This window comes from Nematolebias whitei, chromosome 6 (assembly GCF_014905685.2).
Source record: "Nematolebias whitei isolate Nwh7 chromosome 6, NemWhi1, whole genome shotgun sequence".
Lineage (NCBI taxonomy): Eukaryota > Metazoa > Chordata > Actinopteri > Cyprinodontiformes > Rivulidae > Nematolebias > Nematolebias whitei.
In genome coordinates, this window is record NC_056503.1 from 43,306,492 (window position 1) to 43,327,749 (window position 21,258).

At 40.0% G+C, this 21,258-nt stretch overlaps 1 protein-coding gene across 4 annotated transcripts in view; it reads left to right on the plus strand.

Annotated features, from left to right (window-relative positions):
• Positions 1-21,258, plus strand: part of nectin1b (nectin cell adhesion molecule 1b) — a 241,582-nt gene that overhangs the window by 55,891 nt on the left and 164,433 nt on the right. For all 4 annotated transcript variants that reach the window (XM_037677635.1, XM_037677636.1, XM_037677637.1 and 1 more), the window contains exons 2-4: positions 16,107-16,478; positions 18,749-19,048; positions 20,204-20,321. In XM_037677635.1, coding sequence (XP_037533563.1) covers positions 16,107-16,478; positions 18,749-19,048; positions 20,204-20,321 — 790 coding nt within the window. The remainder of the gene's footprint in view (positions 1-16,106; positions 16,479-18,748; positions 19,049-20,203; positions 20,322-21,258) is intronic.

Consider the following 21,258-nt stretch of genomic DNA (forward strand, 5'->3'; position numbering starts at 1 on the left):
TAAAACAAGTTCAGATATGAGCTTTGTGCCCACAAGGGATACACCTGCCACAGCTGGCTGCCCTTTATTCCACTCCGGCCTGCATCCTGGTAAGCTTTGGTCCATATGTCCAATTCGTTTCCAGCATCCACTCACAACACAACACTTAGAGTGCACAAATATAGTTTTGTCAGTTGTCCAGACACATGTGATGGGCTCATTTGTGCTCAAACATTTCCTAGCAGCCTTTTGAGTGTCTGGACCTATGAGTGTAAGAGCTCCGGGAACACTTGCAATCTGTGAAGGACACGGTGAGGATGGAAATTTTTCAGCAAGGCTATCATTTCCAGGCAACAGACGGGCACTATCTAATGCAGTGGGACTAAAAACACAGACATTGACAGCCCTGCTGGTAGAAAGTGTTCCTTAAAAACCCCAGTCTGCAAAGTAAAAGGTGAAACTAAATGCTTATTGTTCTAATTGTTAGAAATAGTTCCACTGAATATCCGTTAAATGGTAAAATCATGAGTACCCAGCACATGTATTATCATCTAAACAACCTAATGGGTTAAAACTATATGTATTTGAACATAGACCAGATATTACGGTTAGTGTTTTCCCATAACAGCCATAGTAGAAGATTTTGGTATATTTATTGCACTGCAACTGAAAAACGCTTAAATCCAAAACATAGATTCAGTGTCCAAATTAGGGATGTGCATTTTAAAGAAAAACACTTTAAATCTGTCTTGTAGTTATTCAGCTTTCATTTTTTTTTTTTATGCCAGCCCCTCCAAACCCCTCTAATTAAACTGAGCATGTCTCGCTGCTAATCCTGGTTGCCAGGGATATTTAGTTTTCTTTCATTTCTACCAGACCGATGGATCAAGCTTGATCCAGACCTCTTCCTTCTTTTTTCTTTTATGTGGAAAAATGCATACACAAAATAAAAGGGCCAAAGATCAGCAGCAAATGGAGTTGTGACCTAACACTTTACCAGCACTCTCACCCTTTACTCCTCCAAAGTCACTTTCACGCCAGCTTAAAAACACTACCCAACATGTGATTTTACTTTCTTTTTTTTTTTTTTTTTTTCATGTGTCGGTTGCTCAACAACCTAATTAAAGATCTATATTGGGAAATGTGAAGTAATTGAAAACATCATCCACTGGTGATTGAAAATATTTCATCATTAGTCAGAATTTAAACACAAAGGTGTCTTTGTGGTGTATTGATTGTCAGCCACTGAAACAGTTACCATTCATCTATTTTAATTAAACATAACAACAGTTTCTTATCAGTCTTTTTTCATGAACAATTATTTTACAGCATATAACTGTAAGATTAATGATGTATTTTAGTGTGATAGATAAAGGATGTGGAAATGAGCTTGTCTCGTTAGATAATCTTTGTCTGACAATGTCTTTAAAGTGAGTTTAGTCCGTGTATTTTTTTTTTCGTACAGGAAAACGGGAGCGATCCATAAATATTACTGTGATAAAAGTCGAAGCAGTGTGGCTCTGTGCTCACTGACTCACATCAAGTCAAACCAGCTTGGTGACTTTATGGGGGGAGGGATCTCAGAAACCGTAGAAGCGACGGCGCTGTGAGGATGAAAGTAGTGATAAGTAGGGACACAGTTCGAGTTATCTTTTGGCAAAAATCACCCAACCTTTGACGTCTTATCCCACTGTTATAGTTTGGTAGTAGGTTTCATTTTAGGGATTATTGTGGGATATAGTATCAGAATAACAGCATTTCTTCTTTAAAAAAAAAATAAGTAAAAAGCAGAAGGGATGAAATTGGTTAGGTGTCCACAGGGGAAGTATCTTAATTCACTATCCTCCAAGCTTGAGCTGTGGTAAATAGAAATGTCCGTTTTTGGATTATGACTCCACATAGTTTAGTTGTGAGCCTCTTTTTGAAGGAAGACTGCAAAGAGACAAAAACATGAGGCTGAGATGCTGTTAGTGCTGTGATTCGGGTAACGTCTTTTTTTTTTTTTGGAGAGATTTCAAGTGAACTTCAAACATCTCTTTAATGATCTATAATCCTCTGACAAATCTTCAGTGGGCAGCAGCTTTCATAGTTATTTTTACCAGAATGTGGAAATCTGGGATGAAGAAGTCCATGCTACAACAAAAATAAAAATATTGCAGAAGATGTTCTTACTTTACTTTCATTTGATATTTTTCTATAGTACAGAAAAAGTCATTTGGCTTACCTGCATGGTCATAAAAACAAAACTGGAAAATATATCTATTCAATTCAGTGCAGTTTATTTATATAGCGCCAAGTCACAACAGAAGTTCTCTGTGGGCACTGAACAAATCCACATACATAAAAAGTCATTTAGTAACGTTATTTATCTAAGGACAAAAGATAGACAGAGTGAGGCAATATTAGGGAGTGAAAAGTTCTTTGCAAGCCAAAGTAGCACCATCAAGAGGGGAAAAAAGTAGTAGTCCAGGTTGAGTCATAATGGAGCCATTGATCCAATGCCATTGGAGGACACACCCAATAGGGGACTGGCTCTCACTGAGGAGACAGGTGTTCGCTCGATATCTGTCCCACTTCTGTGACCTTAAAGCTTTTAATCAGCTCTGCCAGGGAGCTTGTCAATCCTGTCAAACAATGAGCAAACCACAGTCTATACACAGTAAGGGAGGGCAAGTTGAGGGTGAGCGCTCCAAACAGCACTCCCACCGCCCTGAGGAAAAACCTGTATGTGCACTGTGCTTCTTTTTCACCTGGACTCCCACTAGACACCATCAAACAAGACTTGTTTCTACAGCAGTGTGCTAAACCATGTCAGCACATTCTTAATTCTGGCCGTTTACAAGAGGAAATAAACTTTGGATCAACTTCAGCTTGACTTCAGGGCTATTACTTAAAAAGACCGTCAGCATGGACTGTCTTTCCACACAGTGACTGCCTGCTTTATTTCTCCTGACACTGATCAATACCAACACACTATCAGAGTTTGTCAGCTGTGTTTTCTGCCTTAGTGTTGCCAAAGCCCTAAAAGTCATAATTTGTTCCAATCGCGCTCGCAAATCTTACAGTGCATTCTCCTGCACTTTGAGTGTAATCATTTAGATTTAACTACAAAATATCTCTTAACATGGAGAGTAAGTATGGCGCTGGTTTGATTGCAGTTAATAGCTCAAAGCTGTCAGCAGAGTAGTCACACAACAGTCACACTGTCACAATTTGACCACAGTGAAATTGCGCGGCCCACGTAATTATCCTGAGTTTTCGCACGGCGCTATTCGGTTATCGCTTATACGTTTAAATGCACAGATGTGTTGTAAACGATCGTTAATTCAAATTATCGTAATCTGGATGTACTTATCTCCTACACCTATGGGGAGTGAAAGTGTTCATTCCCACTCCTCAAAGTTCAAGAGCAACAACGGCACTTAAAAAGGGGGGAAAAGAAGGTAATTTCCTGACATCCCCCTCCCCCAAGCCCACACAGTGTGATACTTTCAAATGAAACCAAGTGAAACCCAGAGAGTAATTTCACTGTTTTTGAATCAAATGATTGATCACTACTTCTATTCTTTCTCTATCCGGTTACATTTTATGAAGAATACCTGTGATGTTATTCTTAGGTCGCCTGTTTTAGAAATTTGACTGAATTGCTTCTAAAGCCTGGGTCTCTGTATGAAAGACATTGTTTGACATCTAAGGACCGATGGAGAATGAAGTAACTTTTACCACAGACTCAGTTTTCAGCCTGCTTTCCCCTCACTGTGGCTTTGTGGTTGGTGTCTTCATGCCAGTTGCTTTTTTCTTGAAAGACTAGTTGCAAACTGTGCAGGGCTGTTATTTCATGCATTACTTTTCATCAACAATGTCACAATATTAAGGCCAAGAGTTACACGGGCTTGAAAATGATTTTTCGTAAAACTCTCTTTCTAAACGCCATTATTAGGTCTTCAATACCAGTTTAAAAAAGTAGTTTTATTTTGTACTTATAAAGGCCATGAAAGAGTAATAGTTAAAGTGCAAAATGGATGGATAAGCTATTATCTGATGTGGTCTGTATGCATAAGCTTTTGTACAAAGAGACGCCATGAAAGCTATCGAGCTGTGTGAAAGTGCGTTGTATGACGGAGCTCAAAAGCTGGTGGGAAAGACAATACTTGATCACAGCTGGGAAGCACATGCAGCAGAATGTGACCATATAGTCCTGAGATGTGGTGAGCATTCCAACCCTTGTATGTATGTGGAACATGGAGCCTCACTGGCCTCGGAAAAATGGTCTGTGGTCATGGTTTAGGAAATGCTTCAGCCCCGGTCTCCAAGTTCTATCGAGAACTGCTGAATTTCAAAGATGGTTATGATGAAAACACACAAAACGGGGGGGTGGGGGGGCTCTAACAAAGGCCAGAATCTAGGATTATTTCCATAAAGCAATCTCTCCAATCAGTTTTATTTGATTTAGGTGTAATTTTCTACTGGCAGTGCTATAATTTTGGCTGAAGTCTCTTTAAAAATGGTATGTTCAGAGTTAGGGTTTGAGAATTTAGGGCGTAATGAGCCTAAACAACGCTCCAAACCTTCTGGTTACCATGAAGCAAATGTCACAGTTAAACTGCAGCAAGGAACGCTTATTAAAATGTACATCCATTACCCATGCAAAAAATAATTTACATAACAAGATAAGATAACACGTTCGGGGGGTGGAAGTGTGGAGGCATATCTAACTTTATCAGCTTAACAGACGATGCACATTCACTCCTCCAGTGGTGACATCAGGACACTAATCCATGCTTGAATGATGCGACTGCAGGGCAAAATTCATAATCTTGTTTATTTGTACCTAATTCTTTGTAGACATGCACATAACTGGCTGGTTTGTGACAGAATTCAATAAATGCTATATGCAAAATGATTTTGTCTTTCAGGTATAAGCATGCAGACATGGTACAACGTCTGAAAATCAGCCAAGAAAATGGCTTTTGTGACATTTCTTTTGAGCCAATGCACAGCATTTTCTGTGCCCCATGGTGACCGTGACTCAGACACATACTAAATGTGCTTGTTAATTGATAGCAGACAGGGGCTTCAGCCCACTGCCCACTCCAGCTGGAGTGTGAATTCCCTCTCCTGTATGTTAATGGATCGTCTGTATAAATCGTCCCGTCCAGAAATGCTTGGAAAAATCAGTTTTGTACAATGAGCAGAGTGTACCTCCGCTGTCCTGCTTTTGTACATCTATAATAATAGATTAACTATCCTATTAACTCTCCTTCTTTTTGCTCCCTATGCATTCACATAAATATATGGCATACATAACATTAATTTATCACAAGAAATCTACAGATGCTACTAGGATATACCGGTAACTCAAAAACAGAAGTTCGCTGAAAAACACAAGCTACTTTAACCAAATATGGATTGTTTGGTCTTTTTTATGGTTTAATAAACCGCATGCGATGCAGCAATGCTTCTCGCTATGATTATGCTGGACCTATTTATCCAGAAAATCTTCCTCCGTCCTGCATGCCTGTGAGATAACTGGCCTTTGTTGAGAAAAAAATAAGCTGAAAAACCTCAGCCAGTAAAGGTCGATAGGGGTCAGACACCAAAAACGATATTCTTGCTTTCACTGAGTATTTCAAAAGGTCACCTTCCATGGGGTGTATAGATTTACACACATCCTGCACGGCTCTCACGGAGCATGTAGACTTCCACATCGCATGCCCATTTCTATTCTTACTTACTGCCAATAATTGATTATCCAGTTTCAGCTGAACATTTGTTTGATTTTTCAAATCTTAATGTTTTATTATGTATCCAACACAAGTGGTTGGCATAAGCACATGGAAATAGTCAGTGTTTGCACTCTGTGCAAGACTTATCTTTACTTGTGGACAATGGAACAGATGGTGTGAGAGGGGGATTTGTCATGCATGATTGTCCAGGGCCAGACTCTTTCTCAGCACTTTTTGGCAGGACAGTACATGCATTTCATGCTGTATTTACTGAGCGCTTAGCAGAGGTATAGGCTACTGCTGTGGTTCTGGCTCAAGCATAGCCATCTCCATTCCATACATCCCTCTCCACAACCATTTTATGGTTAATTGTCTGTGCTTCATTGTCCAGCGCTTACGTAGTGAAGATATTCATGGTTCATATGTTGAAAAAAAGCAGCTTTAATACAGACTAATGCAATCAAAGAGACAAATGTCACAATCAGTGGTGATTAGGGGTGCACCAACTGATTATCCTTTTTTGGGGGAATTAACTGTCAAGTGTTTTCTAGAGGACTGTTTATTTTTCCAACGTCAAAAGTATCCACAGGGCCCAAGATGAAGGTGTCAGACTGCTTACTTTATCCAACCTGTTGTGCGAACTAGAAAAAAATAAAGTTATTGAAATATTTTCTGTTGAGTTACATAAGGGACTTAATTACTCCATGAACTACCTTTTCAGTATCTGCTTTTGTTGAAACTGCCACTGGACCCTTACAGTAGAATATAAAGCAGACATCTGCTAATTAACTAAATGTCTGCAGCTGAGTGAGAATAAGTCCTATGAGCACAACTTAGGAGGTCAAGGTCTGTGTTGCTCAATACAGCAGGTGTTTTGGTTGCCACTTTCTGCATGCAGGGCGGTATTCTCTGTAGGTGAGTAGAGTGCAGCAAAGGGGAAGAGGAGACACCTGCAAGTTGCTGAAATGCTTGAATCAAGTCCACTTTTTGATCAGTGTTAACAAGGAACTCCTAAATTATTAAATGTCCAATTGGTAGTGCCAAATTAGTTTCTAGAGTGCAGTAACCTTTACACTTGCACCCCAGCTCGAATAAAAAAAGCCAGTTCCTTCAGTGATTGTGTTATTGTAAAGCTATGTCAAAAGCATCGTGGACATGGCCTCTTCGTCACCCCACGCTAATACTGAAATATCCCTGAGAGGTTTGTTGCCTGCAGCGTCGTCTCTCCTCTACTTTAATATCCTGAGTGCTGTAATCTGCTCACCACTACTGACCCTCTGTGTCACCCGCACTGCTAACTCTCCTTCTTACCCCAAATCCCCTACATTACCCCTCCCATTGGCTCCAGCACACTCCATGGCTACACCTGCAGTCGATGAAGCTCAGCCCATCTGATGTGATAGTGCATCACTTTGATATGGCCCTGCACACCCCCAAACACACTGTTTTATTTATTTATTGATCAGCCCTTTGCTATTGAGACATTCCACAGATGCTCCAGTTTGAAAGCTCAGGGAACGTTTTACATTATTGAAAAACTACCAGTGCACATCAATGTGCGCTCCAAACCCTTTCCATGGAGTGAGCTGCTTTGTTGACTAATAGTTTCAGCTCCAGAGTGTTCCGGCTCGAAATCTTTATGATAAAGCGAGTTATTTTCCATCTGTTGTTCTCACAAACAGCACCAGCATTTTCTATTCCGGTGACGGTTGTGTCACCTGCTTAAGTTTCTAGCAAAGTTTCAGTCATGCACACACAGATCTTACAGTCATTCATTCACCAGGTGGGTAAATTGTACATGGACTTTGTTTACTGACATTTGCTCGCTCTCGGGTGTCACTGGGTGATGTCATCTCATCGTTTGGTCAGGTAACGTCAGCCTTGTTTATTTTGTGTCGTAGAACCGAAACCGTGGTGGCCTTGTTTAGTTAAGCCTCAGGGTGAGGGAGGAGGGTCAGAGCTTGCTGATGCTGTGTTTACTCTCGATGCGTACTATCACTCCCCCCACTCTCTCTCTCTCTCTCTGTTTCGCTCTGTCTCTGTAGGGCAAAAGCCTTGCTTTCTACCCAGCTTTATTTGTCATTGCCACTGTCAAAGACAACGGAAATGTCAGATTGCTTCTAGGATATTTCCTGTTAGATAAGAATAAAACAATTGTTAATGACAGGAACTCTAAAGGTAGTTATTTTCATTATTTAATGCATCGTTAAATATGTGTGACACCCCCTACAATATACCCTGATATGACTCCACTTTGTCAGCTCGATTCAGTTCTTTGAGTCTGAGCAGTAGGGATATCGAGGCAGGGTGTTTCATTCAAGGATGAATTATAATCTTGCTGAACCAAGATGAAATAGTGTCTTGCAGCAAACTAATGCAATCCCCCCTGACATTTGAAACACCTAAAAGCTGCTTGAGGGGGGAAGCGTATTTGGACTTGTCCTTTGAACCTCCTGTTGCCTCAGAAACGGCTGAAATTGCGACAATAGGTGGGAATTGGTACCCATACTCGCTGCCAACCTGAAAGTTGTAATTTCATAGTATATATATATTTAATCATATTTAATATTAATATTGTATAATGTAATTCATAATTTCATATAATTCCATCCCCTAGTAGGAACAAAAAAACATCACTACTGTTCCATGGTTCTTGCTTATTATTTCTCTCCCCCCACTCAAAAAGGAGTGCCATTGACAACAGTTCAAATGAAATACACAGCAGCTTTCATGGAGCTATTGCAGATTGGGAACTTGCCTGACATAATAAATATTCCCGATAATCATTAACATTTACAGCGCAGCAGATGTTACATTGTCCTCAATGAACGAATGTGTTGTACAAAAGAGCATTTCAAATTTGAACCAGATAGTGGAAAATTAGGAGCAGGTCTACTTCCCATCTGCTCCAGTGATGTTTCACTTGTTTCTGCAGTTGAATGTTTGCTCCGAGAGACAGAGGGTAAAGAGAGTTGCTTTGGCAGGTACACTGTTTAGCCCCGAGAGACCTGGCTCAAGCACCATCTAATAGGGACTGAGTGTAGATTAAACCCAATTTTCTCACACATACTGCTTGACAAACAACAACAAAAAAAGTGAATTGACACAGTTGTCTGATAGCAACATTAAAACAAGCAGTATATTTATGTTCCCCATCGCTGAGGGGTTTAAATAATAAATGCTTGAAGTTTTCGAGATGAGTGTTTTTTCTGGACCGGAGTTGAAAAATAAATGCAAGTAAACCTTAATGTTTTTGGTGCAAGATATTTAAGTGTGTAGTAGTTACACTGTACGAACAGAGGTAGGTGTTTCATTATGTCCAAGGCTGCTCAGAGTGACAAATCCTGGTGAGTGAAAAGAGCAACTTAATCCATGACCAAGAACAGTTGCGGAGCCAAGGGGTGGCCATTGGTGGTCTTGGCCACCAAAGATTTATCTTTGGCCACCCCAAGGGCTACTCCTATAATGTGAGAAAACTACTTTTAAGTAATATAAAAATATGAAAGCATTGTTTCCTCAAATGATAGGAGTGGTCCGGTTACCCAACTATATGGTGGTAGCCATCTTGGATTTTGACATGGCAAACCAGTTATCTGTAATGGTCTTTCTTATGCAGTCACACACAAAAATGGAAGTTGGCACGTTGTTTAGTTTTGAAGTTATCCTGCTCACATGATCCACATATTTATTCATAAATGATGGCAGACATCTTGGATTTTGATGTGGCAACCCAATTTTTGGTTGTGAGTTTTTTTTTTCTGCCTAGATACAGACACACAGCAAAATGGAAGTCCTCGCCATTTTTTTATATCACGCAGCTCACAACATGGACATACATTTACGGCAGCAACCATCTTGGGATTTTTACAGAGCAATCCATCTTTTAAAAGGGACCTTTCTTATACCTAGATGTTGCCACACATGGAAGTCAGTATCTCACATATTTTTTAAGCTATCATGGTCCCAACATTCACAGATGAATGGATGGACAGAAGGCATTTTCAATTCCCTCTCTTCACGCCATGACTGAGGACAATTATTAGAATGCTGCTTGTGCTCCATGAAATGCTCATCCTGGATGTATTCAAGCCCCAATTGCAAAAAATACACCCTTCATTTATACCTAAAAGTTGTGTGAAACACCATGAAAATCATTTCTGATTATACTGGATGAGCTCTAAATTGCTCAAACAACGACAACAAAGAAGATTCAAAATGTTCCATCAGTGGAGTAAACAAGCAGCTAATGAGAGGTTTTGTGTCAGAGACAGTGGATTTGGACTCCCCCTTAGGCACCCCATGTGTGGTCATGAATCGGGGGGAACAGGGGCCTGTGCCATCGCTGTGGGAACTGGGACTACATTAAACAGTAATTATCCCGAGTGGCTCAAGCCATGTTTCATCTATCAACATCCCACTTAGTGAAGTAACCAAAGAGCAGTATATGATGAAGAGAAGATGATGTTACTGCGGGGATCAGCTTTAAAAAGGCAATTGGCAAGATGTTTATACAAAAGTAGAGGAGTTGCAGTAAACGAGACTGAAATGTTGAATTTGACCGGTATAATCATGCAAGAAGCAGGAAAAACGTCCCTCCCATCGTCGAGTCGTGGTTTAGTGCTTTATCCATTGGAAAGTGAAATACTTCTTGATCTCCACCCACACCAAAGCCGTTATCAAGGTCCAAGAAGAATGCCGTTCAGTGGCATCACTTTACATGTTGCTGAGGTTTTGAAGTTTCTATACTTCAAACCCTGATGTCTCGCCACCTTTTAGTGTGTCAAGTTGTCTGGTGGAGCTTTAAATAGAAAGCATTAATGAGAACGTCTTCTAAGAAATGAATTCAGAGCAGTTCAATCTTTGGTTTGCGCACGTTGCTGCAGCTCAAGGTGAATTATACTGAAGTTTATCCGACTCAGGCACAAATGATTTCCCTGGATGAACATCACTATAAGAGCCAGTAATTGCCATTTGAAGAAGTGTTGGTTGTTGGCCAGTTCTCTTAAAAATAAATAAAAGAAAGGCAATTGTGTTGGTAAATGAGCTGCTGTATATAGTTGGTTTATGAAAAAGAGGCTCCCTTGGATTGTGAAAGCTTGGTTTTTAATTTAGATTTTTATGGTGTTGTTATTGTTCACCAATTAGAGAGAAATATCTGGGATGGATAAGTGTTGTACATTTGTTTCAGAAACCTTTTTCTTTTTTTCCCCCAGCAGTAAAAACAGAAGGCAAATATGAAATGTTAATGTGATTCTCTTTAGTTTTGATCTAGAAAAGAAAAGAGAGAAAAAGAAAAACATTGTTAATTTATTATTTATCTTTATTTTCCCAGCTGGGTAGTAAAATATCTGAATGTGACTAATTCCAGCACAGTCAACCTTCTGGCTTTTGTGATCAGAACTCGTTCCAATGAAAACCGCCTTGCAGTTCTGAATTTTCCTGGACTTTGTCCACATACCATAAGAAAGCTGAAGGCTGTTATGCCCAATGTGCCATATGCAAACAACACAAAGCACATGCCTCTCAGTGCTGCTTGACAGACCAGGCCGTATTACAGTTGTCTGTGTCGAGGCCTTCAGAGTCTGTTGCTATCAGTGCTGGGCCAGATGGTACAGCAGGTGTTTTAATGGTGCCCCTCATGTCCTCTCTGATCCAAGTCAGCTCACCTGGTGTGCATCAAGCCTTGCTTTTTCATATTCTGCCAGCTTGGACATACTTTCTGGTTTGGTTGTTTGTCCTGTTGCTTTTCTTTGCAGAAATAGGTCTCCACTCTCTGCCTGGCAACTCTTTAAGCAGCGTCTAGCCTCAGGTGTAGTAGAACATGACTGTACCCAGTCACCCTCTTGTCAGTGTGAGAACAAAGCACCAGGAGCACAAACGATAATGCCGGCCAGGCTCAAACCCACAATGCACCTACAAATCTCCCTAAAGCTCCGCCTTTCTCTTTGTTTTGATCTCCCTTTTCTCCAGCTTTGCATTTCACTGCTTTGCGTGTCTTTCTCTCTGTGAGTTCCACCTTTCTCTCTGCACCACTCGCTCCTAAAAATACCCTGAAATCTAACGTATTAATGCTTCTTGCATTGCATGTATCGAACTGCTCTTCTATGGCTTTACAATTTCATCATGCAGTCTATAATTACAGCTCCACTAAGTGCTAAACCAAGGACTTCTGCAGTCCTGAAGTGGAGGGAGTCGCTATGGGCATCCCTAGTCCTCCACAAAGGAGATTTGGACTTGTGTGGCTGTGCAATTAAGCCTATTTATCTAGTTTCCATTCAAGTGAGCTAATGTTTATTTAGTTCAACGTAAGTTGAGAGTATCAGACCCGAAAAAAGGAAGGGCGAAACAAGGAGGGAGGGGCTGCAGTTTTTCACAAATCTGGCCCCTGCCATTATTGTTTTAGCAGTGAAGTGGCTCCGATAAGGCCAGACACGTATTTATGGGTTTTTACACACCCCCTGTGTCTGCAGCTCCCCCGCTTCGCTTCAACTTGAGATTAAACTTTAACTAGTGTTGTCCCACTGTAAATTGTGTTTGCCATTTCAAGAAATATCATGCTATAGCTGCCACAACGGCTAATATAAGCCGTGATAAAAAGGAGTAAAGTATTGCCCTGGGCTTTACGAGGACACAGGTGGTTCTCAAGGTACAGATGACAAGGTTGCCAGTTCTTTCTGTCAAACTGTATTAGTGAATCAATCTGTCATCACAAACCTTTTTTCTGATGTGTTCAGACGGAAATGAAAGATGATGTGTACTCAGTAACTTCAAAAGGTTGTCAGTTTGTTTTTATATGATTTTGAAGTAGGCAGCAAAGACAGCATTTGAGCGAAAGCATATAACAATAGATTGAAATTGCCTCCCGCTCGTAATGCACCACTCTCCAGCATAAGCAATTCAATGTAAGGGTTATGCACCCGCTGTGGAAGATGAGGAAAAAATACATTGTTAATCTTAATAGTCTTCCACCCAGAGTCTGCACCATTTCCTCTCTCAGTGCCTGTACTGTGCCCTGATGTCCTTCGGCTGACTACCTACGGTTTTTACAAGTAAAATCTTAACACAATAACCGCTGCTATGGCTTGAGATGGTTAAACGTTGCATGCACACAACCCCCTCTCCCCTTGGCGTCCTGTTCTTTTTTTAGCTGAGGACTGAGGATATCAGATACAGCATTTAGTAGGTGTTTTACAGAAATGAAACATTTTCTTGTATTTCTAAACATTTTACAGCCCCCCTGTGGGAACTGAAGGTTGCAATTTATCCATCAGTGGGACTCTGTTACTCAGTGCTAAAGAGCAGCTCTGTCTGAAGCAAGCGTGCTCAGGCCCTGGCTCTTCACTTGAGACAACAACATATTTTCTCCCTATTCATGACTGGATTCACTGGTCGGCTTTATGAGCTCTGCGTGAATAACAGAGACGTTTCAGTCTCTCTTCCTGTGGGTCTATCCGTAGGAAATAATTATAGCCGAGGATGGCTGTAAATATAAGCTCAGCCGTGGGGGTTGTCGGACAAGGAAATGGGACATCACCAGAGTTCACCTGGAAAGGGACGTAAATTAGAGCCTGAGAAAACAAAGACATGTTGAAGACAACAGGATGCAGAAGCCCTGTGGTCGCACATCTGTGCAGCCCGCTGCAGAGCCCAGATCAGACGAAAAGCAAGATGAAGTTCTTGTCCAGAGCTCAAAGTTCAAATTGAGCACTTTTAGAAAAGAACAGCTTTGAGGATTTAATGAAGCAATCATTTTTTTTGAATTTATCAATCTTTTTGTAATTATTCACTAAGGCAAGTTCATAAAATTGTAAAATACACAATTTGAGTTTGTAGAGTTCAAAGTGATGTATTTTATAGTAGATTGTTGATTGACAGGTGAAATATTATGTATAGCAAATTTAGCAGTGGAAATTTAATCTCACCTGCTGACAAATGATATGGTTACTATTGAATAACTATCCAATCAAGCTGTTATAGCATGTGTCTTAAATGTACGCACTTCACTGCATAGTGATGCATTTATTTGTGTTTGTCTTAAATTACCTGTAGCTTAAAGAAAAGTCCCGAACATGAAACTGCTCACCTCAAAGTTGAACATTCTTGTGCTACACATGCATTGTGCTGGAGAAATTGCGGGGAAGCCATAGCAAATCATGGACATATTTTGGTCCTGCTAAACTATACAATCATTCTAGACAGATTTAATGAAAATAATCTCAAAAACACCAGGCTTTAATATTACTTGTCCTTTTTTTTTTTTTTTCAATGTATCTCGGATATTTTCTGAACAAACTAGCCACAGATGATGTTTACCTACTGAAAGTGTCTTGATATCAGCTAAAACGTCAATAACAAAATGATGACTATGTAAATCCCCTCCCACTATGATCCTATTTACCTCTATAGTGAAAAACATTGAACTAATGGAACGTATGGTTTTCACTTTACGCCTACAAGAGGAATTGACATGAGGCGAACGGTAAGGTCGCTCCACCCAGGCGGAAATGTAACCCAAGATGAGCTAACCTCTGACAAAAAACAAACAAGGCTCTGTAATGTAATAGTGAAGCTCACGACGTTACCTGAGGCATTTGGTGAGGCATTTTTGCCTCGTCAGCCATCAAGGGTCAAAGAAGACAGGAAAAAAATTCAGATACCAATAACTTCAAATAGTTACTGCAATGGATGTTTTCATGCCGCAGAGTGACACAGGACAATAATTTACAGTGAAATTTATTATGTAAGAGTGTAAATTTTACATTAAACAACCTATTAAACACTGTGCAAAATTAGTTCAGTATTAACTCGTCATAATAAACAAAGACTAAACCTGTTCAACCAGAAGTTGCAACATATCTGCATACAAAACACACAAAACAAAACACAACTAGCGTTAAGCATTAACTTTTAATATAGCCATTAAGCATGCAATGTAATTTTGACAAAGACATGGACGGTTTACTTGCAGTTACCCTTCTTACAGATGGACATGTGGTACTTCCTGTTTATCACTGTTGTATTCAGCTGCTCATGAGGACGGCCACCGGCCTTTATACGTCTTACATTTTTCCAGACTCGTTTAGGTTTTAGAAATGGAATAAACTGTATTCCACCATCTAAACACTCAGGGTAATGCACGTCTGAACTATACATTCCACATCGACAACGTTTAACCATTTTTTCTGATGATTTTTCACAAGATCCCTATGACCGTAAAGCCTTCGTGATGCAAAACCCTAACAATTTTGTCGGAGGAAAAGGGGGTGCAGCTCCTGCAGATAAGGGTTGTTTCACTTTGGGACAAACTGCGATCGTCGATTGATCAGTTGCTGACATGCCTGCCGGATTGATTGACAGATGGCATCTTGTCAATTGAGAAGGAAGCATTGGAGAAAACACATATACACCTACATGTGTGTACTGTATATGTACATATCCCTTTTCGTTTGGTTAATTTTGTTAACCTGGTCCTCATTATGTTGATGTTTATTGTACAAAATTTTCATTAAAAAAAAGTTGAACATACTTGAGAATTTTGATCATCATTTGTCAACAGACTTTTCAAAAGGTTTGCTTTGTGCTGGAAATCTATAGCTAATACATTTTCCTTTAAGTGAGAAGTAATTAAAAAAGACACTTGACAGTTCACTTTAGCATTAGGTCAATATATGCATGAAAGACTAAACTACAGTTAAAGTTAATGGTCCGTTCTCACTAATTGATCTTTTTTCTTTTTTGGCGCATTAAATTCCCTAAAGATGAGAATTAAAAAAAAAAAAGGTGTGTTTAATTGCTGAGTTTTTAATAAAGCCAACGTGTGCTTTCTCATTGTTGTGAGTGCATACATATAACTCCATATTGTATCTTTTAATAGGAGCTGCAGGCAATCTTTGAGGTATTTGTGAGTAAAAAGTAATTAAAATTACAATGGACTACCCGGTGTGTTGCAGGGCGGCGGGGGATGGATGTGGAGGGGTGTTGTACAACACTCGGTGACTTGGCTCCAGCTCTTTACCCTTGCACTTGTTCATTAGTGATGCATTGGTTCGCTCTTGGCCCTCCCATCTCATCAGAAACAGGACCTTCACAGACAAAGTCTGAGCTGTATGGATGTGCCCATTATGTTAATAACATGTCCCCCAGCGTTTATACACAGCCACCCAGTGTGTTCCAACTTTTCTCACTGATGTATGAGGGGGGCAGTCATATCTGTGGTACAGGATTGTGTTGGCTAAATCAGTGAGTTTGACTGTGAGCGTGCATGCACTACCTAGGAGGCTGAAATGACTCCTTGACTTTCAGCGCCTGTACTTTGTTATTGACTGAAGTGCCATGCTTGGCCTTGAACAGTTATTAATTGTAATATTTTTGTTTGTTTTCTTCTCTCCTTTTTCTGTGTAGTTGGCGATGGGCAGATGGTACAAATGGACCCCAGTAAGTCTGGCTTCGTTGGCTCGCAAGTGGAACTGCGCTGCATTTTCATCAACAGCAACCCGCCAGTCAAGATTTCTCAGGTTACCTGGCAGAAGCTGCTCAATGGCACAAAACAGAACGTCGCCATCGCCAACCCAGCTCTAGGCGTGTCGGTCCTGTCGCCGTTTAAGGAGCGGGTCAGCTTCAAGCAGGCAGCGGTTCGTCACCGTACGCCCTCGCTGGAGGACACTACCATCGTTTTCTCCAACTTACAGCTGTCCGATGAAGCGGCCTACATCTGCGAGTATACCACGTTTCCTGCCGGCAACCGGGAGAACATGGTCAACTTGACGGTGTATGGTAAGAATACGCCACTTGCGCAAGATTTATGTAGTCAAACCTAATTCAGAAAACCTTCATCAAAGATTTTTTTTTTTAGAGAAACAGTGGCCAAATATACGCAACAGGTTTATATTTTAGGATATTTTTCTGGGCCAACATAAATGTCTCACTTTTCCATTAAAGGTTTGCACTTTCATGACCCTTGGAATTGTATATCACAAAGGCATCAACTACAAATAAATTAAAACTAAAGAACCTGTTTTATAACATGTCCATTGAAACACGTGTGTATTATGGAACGACTCCATGTGTCTGTCCGTAAATTTTCTCTTGTCCAGACCACAACTTTTGCTCTGCTCAAGATAATTTTACAAAACTTGATACTGATTTGTACTACCAGTCGATGGCATATCACGTAATCTTTTCAGCACCCTGCTTCAAGGTCAAGGTCACAGATCAAGGTCAAATTTTAAACATGGTATTTGCTTGTCCAGGTTATAACTTCTGATTTGCTCAAGATGATTTAATGAAACTACACATTTTTTTCATTACCCCACCTCTAAGCTCAAGATCCCAAATCAAAGTCAATGTTATACTAGGTATTTGCCTCTCCGGGCCATTGTTATAGATTGCAGTATCGCTGTATAATAGTTTGTCGACAAGCCTATAATGTATGTATGCTGTACAGTTTAAAGTAGCTGAAAGTAGTTTTTTTAAAGAATTCTGAGTTCTTGAAATATAAACAAAGTATTTTTTTTTCCTACAAATACTTCTGTTTAAGAGTTATTTCTCTACTTAAAGAAAATGAAGTTACAGTATTTAACCAACATTTTTTGTCTTTGCCTCTCACTTTGTTTTTGAATTAGTGTCTAAGATTTGATTGGGTTTGTATTCCCATCGCCTGTGATGTCTAATTGATGTAAATATCTTCTAAATTTGCTTGTGCTTTGCGTAATTGCACATTTCCTTCACTTGCAGAGAGATGAGATCTCTCAGCAACTGCAATTCTTTCAAAGTCAGATATTAAAACTTGAAAAGAAAAATCCCCAGTCCCTTTATTTCATATCAACGATCTAAGCGATAAAAATAAAAAAAATTGAAACCACAACCTGACTACTGCTGCTGGTTTTGTTGAATTATTCGTCACCTACACGCACCTACATGTTCCACATAACTGATTGTGTAACTGTTGCTGTTATTAGATACGTTTTAGACAAGGATATAAAACAGGTTTCACATCTTAGGATCAGTTAAGAAACATTTTTTTAAAACACGATTTTGTTTATCACATGAATGATGTGAAACGGTCACATCAGTTAGTGACATTAGACAGAAGCTGAACGTTTCGGCTTCATATAACACCAGGTCAGGCTGACGGTTTCCAGTTAGGTGAAAAGCAAAATAAAAACACTTTTACAGCTCGACCGCTCAGCTCGAGGCTCTGCTGTAAATTACACCAAATTCCACAAAGTTTTTTTTGTGTTTTTTTTGTTCTCGTTTGTGTGTTTACAGTAAAATACATGCACATAAACTAAAACACACAGAATAGTTTTGATTTTTAATGGTTAAACATACTGAACATGTAAAAATCACACTCATTATGTGACACCAAGTCAAATTATTTAAGAGCAAAGTGCCACAAATAGCGGTCAATAAATTTGAAAGGTAAGACTAGAAATCAATAAGGACACTTTGGGCTGTGTAATTTGCTTCAAACTCATCCTGAAGGAAAAAAAGAGTTCTTGAGACGTAGTTTATCTTGAGAAGAGGAGCTTTGAAAAGGTTGTTGGCTACCTCTGACTATAGAGTTAATTAGTAATTAAGTGCTGGTGTGTTTCCCATTAAGTCCCAGTAAAGGAAACATAAAAAAGAAGCACTTGGCTTGAGTAGTCTCTGTTCCCCGAGTGGCTTTCTCAGCTTATTTGATGTTTTTGAGATGTTTTAGGCAGCAGCGGCTCGGGGAACGTCAACGACCTGCTTGCAGATAACCAACCAGCGGTGTTCACAGATCTCTTTTACAAGCTTGTTTTTTGATGCACCAAAATTAGATTGCTAATTAGCAACTCACAAAAGATTCAGTCTGGATGACGGCACATTTAGTTTGGCAAGTGTGGTCTACATCTCGCAGCTCGTTTTAACTGTTTCAGCTTTGAGGAAGGGAAGACTCAGACCTGTATCATCTTATCTCTACTTCAGATGCTAGTTTGTGGCTGCGTTAGATGTTCGTTTTCTATAGTGTTTTAGAACGTAAAAACACGTTTCATTCTTTATTTTTTTTTACTTCACAGCTCGACCAATGACACGCATGACGCTGACAACCCCAACCATCGTGGCCAGGGGCCAAAGGCGCAAGATGACCGTCGCAACTTGTGTGTCGGCCAATGGGAAGCCGCCGAGCGTGATCAAATGGGACACAAGGTTGAAAGGTGAAGCGTCTTACCAGGAGACCCGCAACCAGAATGGGACGACGACGGTACGGAGCAACTTTATGGTCATACCGAGCCGGGAGACCCACAAACAGAAGCTCACGTGCATCGTGACGTACCAAAATGACAAGATCCCAGACAGCGTGGTGCTCAACGTCCAGTGTAAGAAACGTGCCCTTGTTAAATAATAAAACTCTTGGAGACAAATATTTTGGTTTTTATCGCAGCATAAGGAGATAGTAGTTAAAATGTAGTTTTTTGTATGTTGTTAAACCATTCAAATCACTTTATAATTTGTACAAACAGCTACTGAATCGAAAAATAATCTTCGCCGAAACAGATTTTTAATGGCTTGTAATGAAAATATCTAGATATTTTAATTAATAGTTTAAAATTGTCTTTCAGGTTTGTATCAAATTGATTGAAGCGGGTTCTTTTTGTAGCAGAACAAAAACAGAAAGAAGTGTAAACAGTCTAAAAGATGAGCTGTTCAATTAAAGGACAAAGACTTCGCCCCGTTTTAATCTTTTGGGAAGAGCCAATCTGAACTATCTGCTGAAAGAGTTTGGCCTCTGAATACATAAAACATCAGTTATAAGTTTGCATTTATCATATTGTTAAGGGTGTTAATTTCAGTACAAACATTCATATAGCTAGGTAGATAGATACTTTATTAATCCCAGGGGGGAAATTCAAGGCAGCCAGTAGCAAAGTCTAATTCGGTGGTTCCCAAACATGGTCCTTGAGGAACGCCATTCTGCATGTTTTAGCTGTTTCCCTGCTCCAACACACCTGATTCAGTGATTTTTATTACCTCCTCAAGTTCTGCCAAAGCCTGTTAATCACCCATTCATTCAAATCAGGCGTGTCAAAGCAGGGAAACTACTAAAATGTGCAGGGTGGTGTTCCTCGAGGAGGAAAATAAATGAAATAATAAAAATAAAGAAGCAGAATACACAAATTAGAAAAAAGACAAATATGCACAAGTACAAAGTGGTAGGGAGTACTACATTCATGATTAACATACATACATATATATATATATATATATGTATATGTATATATGTACTGTATATATGTGTGTATATGTATATATGTACTGTATATATGTACTATATATGTGTGTATATATACATACGCATACATGTCCGGGGTGCAGCAGATTTACAACGCTCTATTTTTCCTGTACGAGGAGGAGTTTAACAGCCTATTTGCTGTTTTTCTAAAGTTGTGCTGCGTTTTATCAGAGGTACAACCTGAACACCCACTTCTTTTATCATTGAGGGACAAAGTGACATCAATGTGCCTTTCCTGCAGATGAACCTGACGTGAAGATCGAAGGGTTTGATGGGAACTGGTTCCTGAAACGCCAGAATGTGCAGCTGACCTGCAAGGCCGACGCTAACCCCCCTGTCACGATCTACCAGTGGAAACTGTGAGTCTGACTAAACCGTAACAAAACCCCTTAGTGCTCAGAAGTCGAGACTGCCTGCCTACGTGCCGTTTCTCCCACTTTAGATGTCTGCAGAGAAAATGTTCTAAAGATGGGGGTTACTAAGGCAGAGAAAGCTAATTTCACAGAATAGGAATGCTGAACAAATGCACACTTTCCCAGCATTTTTATATACCATACTCTTAAGCAATCACCAAAGACAAAAACACACCGAATATCTTTGCCTTGCACAGAAATGTGTTTTAGTTTTATTGTAAAACATGTAATGAAGATAAAACCCGAGGCGGAGGACAATGGGTCCATTACATCTGCAGCACACCCCTATCTGCCTGATGGTCACAGATACTGGGAGATCAACGCCAACAGAACACACTGCTTTGTGTTGGCTGTTTCCCTTTGAACTCTAAGGGCCAGCATGCAGGTAGAGGTGCGAGAAAGCGTTAACGTTAGGGCCGTTTTGTTCTCCTGTGGGTTATGGAGGCAGCAATTTGTCCCCGACACACAGAAAGGAGAGGGCTGAAGCAGAAATACGAGATTTAAAGGAAGCCAGCATAACGCAGGACTGAGATCAGCCTTGTTCTCTCAAACAGGATTACAGAAAACTCCAAATAAGCAGAGGCGCAAGCGTGAAGATTATTAGATATCAGATTAACAATTTAAGACTTTGCTACCTGGCTCCAAGGAATGCAGCCACAGTAGAACGATGATTTGTTTGCTAGGATTTGAACTTTTTAGGCACATCTATGCTTTTTGATGCAAACAGAAAATCAAATAAGACAAGTGGTACATTTCAAAGCAAGCGATTAAGGCTATTAATTCAAGTACTGCAGGTTTAATTTGTGACAAAAAAAGTGCCCCCGGTAAACTGCTCAGTGAAGGTGAGGTTAAGAATCATCTCACTGAACTGAAAGAGAATGAT